This window comes from Myxocyprinus asiaticus, chromosome 29 (assembly GCF_019703515.2).
Source record: "Myxocyprinus asiaticus isolate MX2 ecotype Aquarium Trade chromosome 29, UBuf_Myxa_2, whole genome shotgun sequence".
Taxonomy (NCBI): domain Eukaryota; kingdom Metazoa; phylum Chordata; class Actinopteri; order Cypriniformes; family Catostomidae; genus Myxocyprinus; species Myxocyprinus asiaticus.
Genome location: NC_059372.1, coordinates 3,298,425 through 3,309,728, shown reverse-complemented (window position 1 = coordinate 3,309,728; position 11,304 = coordinate 3,298,425). Strand labels below are relative to the sequence as shown.

General features: G+C 40.0%; 1 protein-coding gene across 9 annotated transcripts in view; it reads right to left on the bottom strand.

Annotated features, from left to right (window-relative positions):
* Positions 1-1,445: 1,445 nt before the first annotated feature.
* The window catches only part of LOC127419873 (zinc finger protein 501-like), a 105,048-nt gene continuing 95,189 nt past the window's right edge, over positions 1,446-11,304 (bottom strand). For 7 of the 9 annotated variants that reach the window (XM_051661670.1, XM_051661669.1, XM_051661675.1 and 4 more), the window contains exons 3-4: positions 9,304-9,946; positions 1,446-4,509 (exon numbers count right to left, since the gene is read on the bottom strand). In XM_051661670.1, coding sequence (XP_051517630.1) covers positions 3,476-4,509; positions 9,304-9,946 — 1,677 coding nt within the window. In that variant the 3' untranslated portion in view covers positions 1,446-3,475. Of the gene's footprint in view, positions 4,510-9,303; positions 9,947-10,042; positions 10,114-11,304 lie in introns of all 9 variants that reach the window. The other 2 variants (XM_051661667.1, XM_051661668.1) reach the window with 1 other exon arrangement.

Sequence of the window (11,304 nt, the reverse complement as noted above, 5' to 3'; positions counted from 1 at the left end):
TGAACTAATCCAGATTGTACACATAAATACCAAATTCATTGAAAATGTGATTTAAGTTCTTAGGAAAGAAAGTTCAATGAAGAATTGATCTGATTTTGATAAATTATTGTTGAGAACAGTTCAAATGTCTGGGTGAGGCAGACGTTCTGGCAAATGCTGTTTCTTTTCCTTAGATGCAATAACAGCTACAACAGTACTCATAATATTCCTCAAACATGTTCTGTTTGCATTCAAAGCATAATTTAAAGCTTTAGAGATCATATTGATTTGATCTTGACTTTATTTACATATGTGCCCTTGTGGTAATCCAAAAGTAAAGTAATCTGATTACATTACTTTAGTATTTCTGTCATTGGATTACATTACTTATTTCATTTATTTGGTAGTCAGTAATCTGTAAAGGATTACATTAAAAAGTAACCCTCCTGGCCTGCTGAGTGACTCCAGCCAGGTCTCCTAAGTAACCAAATTGGCCCGGTTGCTAGGGAGGGTAGAGTCGTATGGGGTAACCTCCTCGTGGTTGCTGTAATGTGTTTCGCTCTCGGTGGGGCGCGTGGTGAGCTGTGCGTGGATGGCGTGAAGCCTCCACACGCCCTATGTCTCCACGGTAATGCGCTCAACAAGCCACTTGCTAAGATGCGTGGATTGATGGTCTCACACGCAGAGGCAACTGATATTCGTCCTCTTTGACAACACCATCTCCCTTTACATTTTTTACAAATCGACCACTGTGTATTGCCACCCATATCTCAGAACAAGACTACTGTAGAGCCATGAGGGTGGGTTCTTTTCACTTGGGAGAGTGTACACATGCCCCTTGGAAGGACATTGTGGTGATGAGTTTAGCCACAGCAAGCACTATTCACATTTTCTTCAGAAAGTGTACCCATCTAGTTAAAAATCGAACATTTCAGTGAGAAAACAAACTAGCCAGTAGCTCCCTAAATGACTTAATCTCTACAAACAGCTTTCATGGATGAATAAATCAAGCAAGAGATTAGCAGGTATTCTTTTATAGTAACTCAGATATAGTAACTCAAGCTGAGCCCTCTACATTGTGAGTAATTCACTCTGAAGGAAATTTACCCTATTTGGCTGCAGTGGGTCCTGAGGTGATGTGGAATTTAGTTGAGCCATGATATGTCATTGGCATTACTTTTTACGACGTCAACTCTGATTTTGGTTTAAAATTTTCCAAGGACTGTTTTCACAACATTCTCTGTTTTACAGCATGACTTCAGACCAGTAACGTGCCAGTTGGACATCTGTTGGAAGGTAAAAGTGTTGCAAAACTCAAGAGCTTGTAGATTTGAATGTTAGAACTTGTACAATAAATATGTGTACAAGCAAGTCAATTCACATGATGCAAGTAAAAGTTTCCTTTTGGCTCGTTATGTGTATTGTGTCTCCAAAAACAAGATCCACACACTCCATTTTCATTCCATGTCTCTTTTAATATCTTTTCTTTTATTTACAGTCAGTTGGTGATAAAAAAAAAAAAAGTAAAAAATAAACATTAATTCTTATCATACATTGCACGTATGAGGGAAAAACCAACGTGCAACTACTCAATGTGCATTCAACCTTAAACAGTTGCTCCCAGAGCTGCAGGTTCTCTTAAAGAGACAATACCAATTTAGTGCTTGTTATACATAAAAACTCAATATAAATCATACAAGTGCATATAAACAAACATGTAACAACATTTAGTTATGTAGTAAGCAATAAATGTGTAAATTCATAAATATTTAAAGGCACAATCATACATTAAGTAGTATTTAAACTTCACTGTAAATACTGAAGAACTTAAGCTTGAGCCGCCTCTATACAAGGGTTTGGTAAAAACATTGTATTTTTTTTACATAGTTTTGATGTAGTAGTATAAATAATTGTTTTATGTGTAATTCTATTTTCATTAATAGGTTGAAACCTTGTGAATATTTAGTAGTGTGTATCATTGTTAAAGGTACAATTTCATGACTTCATATAAATTGATAGAATGGGACATTTGTACTTTAAAATAAAGAAAAAAAAAAAGCTAAAATGTGCTTAAAATAATCAAAAGTGACATTTAAATAAAATGTATAATCTTGCATACTGTATTGCGTATGAAGTCATATGAAAACTATATACAGTATATGTGAAGATGTCTGGAGAGTAAAAACAAAAATGTAATAGGCAATGGCGATTTCTTTATGCAACGTGTCTGTAGATTATCTGTAGTGTTATCAATCAAATCAGTGCAGAGGAAAATGCAAAACAGGACACCCATGAACAACTCATTCAATGAAATACAAACAGCTACAACCTTTTCAGTTTTGCTCTACACAGAGTCGAAAAGTAATGACATCTCTGCAAATGAGTTTTCATTCCTGGGGGAAAACTTCGGATGAGCAAGAACAGCGATTGGATAAGTCACAACTACGGAATCGTTCGGTTCAACTGGCGTCACAATCAGCCTTCATGTTTTATACAATTTAAGTAATGTAAATTATCAAATAAAAAGGAAAACATTTTTCCATTTCAGTGTAAAGGAATCTCCATCATCAGACAAGAATTTGTGAAGAAAATTTTACTGGGTCTAGCGATGTCCCTGTCACAGACTAAACAGGTGCTACTGTTAATGCTGTATAATTGGGAGTTATTTAATAAATATTTTTGAGATATATGCTAGATATTGTGCGCAGGTCAGTGAGAACTAAATCAATGGTAGTGAATTGGGGAAACTCCTGAAATTGTTCATTCATTCAGAATTGTTGGTTCGAGAAATTTTAAATTTATTAATATACAAAAGTTAATTATGCATGTTAAGGCAAAAATGTAAACATCAACATTACTTTGGAGTAATTGACACGGTAAACTGAGGTTAGAATCACTCCATACAGATGACCACTCCCATACCTGCATCGCGAGCGGCACTTTCTTTGCATGCTTGTTTGTTTTTCGTTTAGCAGCCCTTGGAGCATGTTTTCATTTTGGCGACCATAAAATGCTTGTAAATGACGTGATAGTTGTGTGCGTTCTTGCTCATCGTAACATATTTCTTCATACATTCAGAAGGAGGGGCTGATTTGGATCAGTTTAGATTTACTACAAGTAACAACTAAAACATCTTAAGAAAAAAGCTGAAGTTTTGAGGTGCAATGAGGAGACCCCAACATCTGTAGCTGGACTGGTGGTGGATTTCCAAAATGGAGGATGGTAGTGGAAGGTGTCCCATGTGAAACAGCATTCACACAAGCTTTTCATATTCCTCATACCTCTCACACTGCATCATGCTTAACTGCCACATCAAGTTTGTTGTCTTACAACATTCAAAATAATAATTTAGCCTTCTCATAACAGAAAAGCATTCCTACAAATATTAATTTTTCTGAATTATAACAAAGACTTAATTAAATGTTCTTTGTTATTCTCTTAGATGATCCTGCTCTTTTGGCAGAAATTCCATATTTAGGTTTATCTGAATTTCAAACTATTTACTTGATATTGTTGGACCTGAAGATGATTCTTGTTCACAGTGACTACTTTGGCAATTCCTTTTTACATGTCTCCGTAGATAAACTGATTTTTTGAAACTTTTCCCACATGAAGAGCAGTTGTACGGTTTCTCTCCAGTATGAATTCTCTCGTGTGTTCTCAGGTATTCTGGCAGACTGAAACTCTTCCCGCATGAAGAGCACTTGTAAGGTTTCTCTCCAGTATGGATTTTCTTGTGTTTTTTCAGCCACTGTGACCCAGTAAAACTCTTTTCACAGTGTGGGCAGTTGTAAGGTTTCTCTTCAGTATGAATTCTCTCATGTAATTTCAAATGTTCTGACCGAGTGAAACTCTTTTCACAGTATGAGCACTTGTAAGGTTTTTCTCCAGTATGAATTCTTTGGTGCAGTTTCAAATAGGAGACTGAATTAAAGGTCTTCCCACAGTCAATGCAGATATAAACCCCATCACAGGTATGTATTGTCTGGTGCCTTTTCAAGTTGGGTAGGCGTGCAAAACTTTTTCCACAAAAAGAACACTTGTAAGGCTTCTCATTTGTGTGCATTTTCAGGTGACTTTTTAGGTACTGTGCCACAGCAAAGGTTTTTCCACACTTATCACATTCAAATGGCCTTTCTCCAGAGTGACAGCGGAGATGATTCTTGAGACAGGTTGCAGTTGAAAAACTTTTTTCACACTGATGGCATGTATGAGGCCTCTCTCCTGTGTGAATTCTTGTGTGTACATTGAGATAATCTTTACGTGCAAAACGCTTTCCACAAAGATGGCATGTGTAAGGTCTCTCTCCAGTGTGAACTCTCATGTGTACATTAAGCAAGCTTTTACATGTTAAACTCTTCCCACACTGAGAGCAGATAAAAGATTTCTTGGCTGATCTTCTTTGAGGATTTTTTGGTGAGAAATTCTTAGTCTTTGAGCAACTCAATGATTTTTCTCCAGTTATGAAATCATGATGTATCTCCTCCACTTCATTCAGCTCTCGACTTTCCTCTTTCACTTCCATCAGCTCTACAATGAACACAGAAAATTAACAAATCAATTCAAGAGGGACAAATGTGAAACATCACATTGAACTCTATTTTAATGGCAGAACACAAATGTCCTGTATAGGCTTGTGTATTGATAAAGATTTCCTCATTCGATTCAATTTGATTCCAATTAGTTTGGGTATACACTGATGAGCCAAAAAATGATGACCACCTGCTTAATAAGCTATTGGTCCTCTGTGTGCCGCCACAACAGTGACAACCCGCCAAGGCATGGACTTTACAAGACCCCTGAAGGTGTCATTTGGCATCTGGCACCAAGACATTAGCAGCAGATCCTTCAAGTCCTGTAGCCACCATGGATTGGACTTGTTAGATCTAGGTACTTTGGAGGCCACGGCAACACCTTGAACTCTTCATCATGCTCCTCAAACCATTCCCGAACAATGTTTGCCATGGGGCAGGGCGCATTATCCTGCTGAAAGAGGCCACTGCCATCAGGGAATACCATTGCCATGAAGGGGTGTACCTGGACTGCAACGATGTTTAGGTAGGTGGCACGTGTCAAATTGACATCCACATGAATGGCCAGACCCACACTCCCTGCACCGGCTTGTCGTATTCCCACAGTGCATCCTGGTGCCATCACTTCCCCAGGTAAACGGCTCACACGTATATGGCCGTCCATGTAATTTGAAAGAAAACGGGACTCAACAGTCCAGTTCCGGCACTCACTTGCCCATTGTAGGCACTTTCGATGGTTGACAGGGGTCATCATGGGCACTTTGGCCGGTCTGCTGCTACGCAGCAGGGTGTGATGCACTGTATGTTGTGATACATTCCTCCCGTAACAATAATTAAAATTTTCTGTGTCTTGTGCCACAGTAGAGCTTCTGTCGGTTTGGACCAGATGGAATATCCTTCGTTGCCCTCGTGCACCAATGAGCCTTGGGTGCCCAACACCCTGTTGCCAGTTTGTGGTTTGTCCCTCCTTGGACCACTTTCGGTAGGTACTCACCATTGCTGACCAGGAGCACCCCACAAGCCTTGCTGTTTCAGAGATGCTCTGACCCAGTTGTCTGGCCATAACAATATGGCCCTTGTCAAAGTCGCTCAGGTCTTTACTCCTGCATTCAACACGTTGACTATGAGAACTGATCGTTCGCTTACCATCGAATATACCCAGACCTTGACATGTGGCCTTGTTAGGAGATTATCAACATTATTTGCTTCACCTGTGAGTGGTCATACATTTTTGGCTCGTCAGTGTATTTCAGTTATAATGTTAATTTTGCTTATATACTAAAAATAATTATCTTAATTATACTGGGGATCTTCTAACTTGGTGCATTAGGAAAATATTGATTTAATGGATTTTGTCATTAGTTTCTCATCAATTCACATTTTAGCTGCAATTGGTGCCGAAGGTGCTTAAAGTATTGCGCAAAGGCTGTGATTTTTTTTCGTTTTTTATTTTTAATAAATTTGCAAAGATTTCAAACAAACTTCTTTCACGTTGTCATTATGGGGTATTGTTTGTAGAATTTTGAGGAAAATAATGAATTTAATCCATTTTGGAATAAGGCTGTAACATAACAAAATGTGGAAAAAGTGAAGCGCTGTGAATACTTTCCGGATGCACTGTACCTGCATTTATGTATACATTTGTCTTAAATCTGGTTTGATCATCTAAGTTACAATAATGAACAAACACAATCTGTTTAACTAATAACAAACAATTTACTGTATTGTTCTTGTACGTACACATTGAATACATCATTCAAACATTCACAGTGTAGATTCAAAGTGTGTGAACCCCTAGGCTAATGATGCTAATGATTAGCTAAAAAGCTAATTACAGTCAGGAGTTGGTAAACCTGGAATCCAATTAATGAAACGAGATTGGAGGTGTGGGTTAGAGCTACTTTGACTTATAAAAAGCACTCAAACATTTTGAGTTTGCTATTCACAAGAAGCATCTACTGACGTGGACCATGCCTCGCAAAAAAAGACGACCCAGACTCAGAAGACCTACAATCAAGTAACTAACCTTACTCTCTCTGCCTAGTTGGTCCTGTCTCGTGTATCTGTTGGTTGCCCAAGTGTTGGGTGTGTGGCTGCCTTCCAATTCGCTGCGTGTCAGCTGGGTTTCCACAGAGGATACCTCGTCTTTGCCCACTTGTCAGGAGCTAGATCGCCCTACCCTGCTGGGCGTCGTTCTGCACCTCACTAAGCTTCAACGGAGGATTCTATTAATCTATTCCTAAACATCCACAGTGACTGCTCACATTTATTGTAAATAAATCCTTTGTATTGTTCCTCTGCATTTGGGTCCATTTTTCTCGCTATCGCACGTTACACATGCAGCACTACGTATGTTGTAAAAAGGGCATTGCATACCAACATGAAATTATCATCCCAATGGTGAAGTACGGTGGAGGGAGCATCATGATTTGTGGCTGCTTTGCTGCTACTGGGTCTGGACCACTTGCCATCATCAAGGGAAAATTAATTCCCAAGTTTTTCAAGATATTCCACAGGATAATGTCAAGGTGGCTTTACACCACTCAGTAGAAGTTGGGTGATGTAGCAGGACAATGACTCTAAACGTCGTAGTAAATCCACTACAGAATGGCTTCAAAAAAAGAAAATCCACTTTTTAGAGTGGCCCAGTCAGAGCCAAGACCTTAACCCAAAAGAGATGCTGTGGAATGACCTCAAAAGAGCCGTTCACACCAGACATCCTAAGAATATGGCTGAACTAAAGCAGTTCTGTAAAGAAGAATGGTCCAAAATTCCTTCTGAACGTTGTGATGGTCTAATCTGCAGCTACCGGAGACGCTTGGTTGAGGTTATTACTGCCAAAGGAGGATCAACTAGTTATTAAATCCAAGAACTCATTTACTTCTTCCACAGTACTGTGAATGTTTAATGGGATGTGTTCAATAAAGACATGAAAGATTATAATTTTTGGTGTGAAAACCACCCAAATACAGTGCAGATTGCAGAAGTTATGAAATTGGGAACTTTTTAAGTCTCTTTAGCCTTTGCTGCAAGCTTCATTACAGCTTTCACATGCCTTTTCTGGTATTCTGCTGATTACCGTTTCAAGCTTGCTGCATTTCTAGCCAACATTTATTGCTGCAAAATACACTACATTGCCAAAAGTATTCGCTCACCCATCCAAATAATTGAATTCAGGTGTTCCAATCACTTCCATGGCCACAGGTGTATAAAATGAAGCACCTAGGCATGCAGACTGCTTCTACAAACATTTGTGAAAGAATGAGCCGCTCTCAGGAGCTCAGTGAATTCCAGCGTGGTACTGTGATAGGATGCCACCTGTGCAACAAGTCCAGTCATGAAATTTCCTTGCTACTAAATATTCCACAGTCAACTGTCAGTGGTATTATAACAAAGTGGAAGCGATTGGGAATGACAGCAACTCAGCCACGAAGTGGTAGGCCACGTAAAATGACGGGGTCAGCAGATGCTGAGGCGCATAGTGCGCAGAGGTCGCCAACTTTCTGCAGAGTCAATCACTACAGACCTCCAAAGTTCATGTGGCCTTCAGATTAGCTCAAGAACAGTATGTAGAGAGCTTCATGGAATGGGTTTCCATGGCCGAGCAGCTGCATCCAAGCCATACATCACCAAGTGCAATGCAAAACGTCGGATGCAGTGGTGTAAAGCACGCCGCCACTGGACTCTAGAGCAGTGGAGATGCGTTCTCTGGAGTGACGAATCACGCTTCTCCATCTGGCAATCTGATGGACGAGTCTGGGTTTGGCGGTTGCCAGGAGAACGGTACTTGTCTGACTGCACTGTGCCAACTGTGAAGTTTGGTGGAGGGGGGATTATGGTGTGGGGTTGTTTTTCAGGAGCTGGGCTTGGCCCCTTAGTTCCAGTGAAAGGAACTCTGAATGCTTCAGCATACCAAGAGATTTTGGACAATTCCATGCTCCCAACTTTGTGGGAACAGTTTGGGGATGGCCCCTTCCTGTTCCAACATGACTGCGCACCAGTGCACAAAGCAAGGTCCATAAAGACATGGATGAGCGAGTTTGGTGTGGAAGAACTTGACTGGCCTGCACAGAGTCCTGCCCTCAACCCGATAGAGTACCTCTGGGATGAATTAGAGCGAAGACTGCGAGCCAGGCCTTCTCGTCCAACATCAGTGTCTGATCTCACAAATGCGCTTCTGGAAGAATGGTCAAAAATTCCCATAAACACACTCCTAAACCTTGTGGAAAGCCTTCCCAGAAGAGTTGAAGCTGTTATAGCTGCAAAGGGTGGGCCAACGTCATATTAAACCCTATGGATTAAGAATAGGATGTCACTTAAGTTCATATGCGTCTAAAGGCAGATGAGCGAATACTTTTGGCAATATAGTGTATTTATTGCTGCGCAGCTCAGTGTGTGACCAACAAACCCACTAGAGGGCGCCGCTTTCTTACGCAACGCTGACTGAAGCAGACAATGCAGACTATTTTTGAAAGTTCTGCGGTAAAAAAAAAAAAAAGTAATACAAGTTTGGAACAAGATGAGGGTGCATAAATTACGACAGAATTTTGAATTTGGAAGAGCAAACCCTTTAAGCCCATAATTTAAAAAGACTTTAAGCAGAAACTCTAATCCAGAGTCACTGCAGAACTGTTATGATTTGGGAAATATTAAAATATTTTAAAACGTCAATAGAAATGGCTGGAAACTTTTTAGTTCGACTGTTAAGTGATAAAGCCGTCTTTCTTATAACAGACTCTAACATCACAGTCGATTTTCATGAAAATGTAAAACATTCAAGGTAGAAACATACCTGAAGGAATAAAATAATCATCTTCATCACTCTGTTGTTCCTCAGCTATGGTTTCTTCTTTCATCTTTACCTTCTTCACTTCAATTTTCACTGGTGTTTGCAGCATCTGCTGTTCTCCAGCGTTACAGACAGAAGCCAGAGACTCTGTGGAGGTCTGATCATCATCATCATCATCATCACCACCACTTTGTTGTTCCTCTGCTGGGTTTTCTTCTTTTATCTCTACAAGCATCACTTCAATTTTCACTGGTGTCTGCAGCGTCTGCTGTTCTCCAGCATTACTGACAGAAGCCAGAAACTCTGTGTAGGTTTGATCATCATCTTCATCACTCTGTCGTTCCTCTTCTTTTATTTCCTCCTGCTTCACTTCAGTCTTCACTGGTGTCTGCAGCATCTGCTGTTCTCCAGTATTACAGACAGAAGTCAGAGACTCTGTGGAGGTTTGATCACCCTGATTACCATCAGTAGAACAGAGTAAAGTGAGCTGTGAGTCCTGTGTGTCTCTGGATCTCTGTTCAGAGAGTTTGTCCAGCAGTCGCTGTGATGTGGACTGATCTCTGCCGCTCCACACTGAATCCTGACATTCTGTGGAGTTCCCATCAGTCACACACACTGAAGATTGACAGGAAACCTTTTCCAGCTCCTGACAAACACAACACAATCACATCTGTACCGTTCATCATATCACATCATTTGAAAGCTTACAATCTCAACTTTAAGGATGAAATGAATGTTTAACCTGTAACCTGTCCTCTCTCTCCATCAGTTTTGTCTTCAGTGACGTCATCTCTTTCTTCAGTGGAAAGATTTCTGTGATTAAATCATCAATATCAAAAACACCATGATTACATTGGACTGACATTGATCAAACTCAAAAAATATTAAGGATTATACCAGGGACTGAAAACATTCCAAGGAACGAAAACTGAAAACGAACGAAATTCTTTGCAGAAACTAACCAAAAACAGAAACAAAGTTCCTTTCAATTGTTCCAGAGTAAAAATGTTATTTTTAAACGTTGGTAACCGGTTAATTTCATTCCGATTATTTTTTTCATGTTATTAACTGTTCTTTAATTTCATTTGTACCGGTTACCAATTGGAAAGGAGCCAGCGGAACACTGAAACCGTAACGGAAAAATACAGGTTCTGTTCAGAACGTATCGAAACGAAAAACATTTAGTTTTAGTCGCTGGATTATACACAACAGCTTTGAGAAAATAACTGTGTTTCTGAGATGGTATAAATATAAAAGTGTGCTTTCTGTTTAGTTTCAATTTCATGACAGCAGAAATATTGTCGGAAATTCTTTGAAGTGTTGACATCCGGGGCCTGGGTAGCTCAGCAAGTATTGATGCTGACTATCACCCCTGGAGTCATGAGTTCGAATCCAGGGCGTGCTGAGTGACTCTAGCCAGGTCTCCTAAGCAACCAAATTGGCCCGGTTGCTAGGGTGGATAGAGTTAGATGGGGTAACCTCCTCATGGTCGCTATAATGTGGTTCTCGCTCTCTGTCGGGTGTGTGGTGAGTTGTGCGTGGATGCCGTGGAGAATAGCGTAAAGTCTCCACATGCACTATGTCTCTGTGGTAACGCGCTCATCAAGCCACGTGATAAAATGTGCGGATTGACGGTCTCAGACGCGGAGGCAACTGAGATTCGTCCTCCGCCACCCGGATTGAGGCGAGTCACTACACCACCACGAGGACTTGGAGCGCATTGGGAATTGGGCATTCCAAATTGGGGAGAAAAAGGGGAGAAAAAAAAAAAAAAGGACATCCAAGAATTATGGACATATTATTAACAAATTTCTCCTCCAGTGAAATATATGTTCTGTTCTAATGATGTTTGCCTTCAGATATTCATAGAGATGATTAAAATCTCTATGTAATATCTGTTAAAGAGAAGGAACAAATATTTTCACTAAAATCACAATCGCAACTCAGTGTGTATTCATGTATAGTCACAATATTATAACAAACACTATAGAAATAAGATGCTAA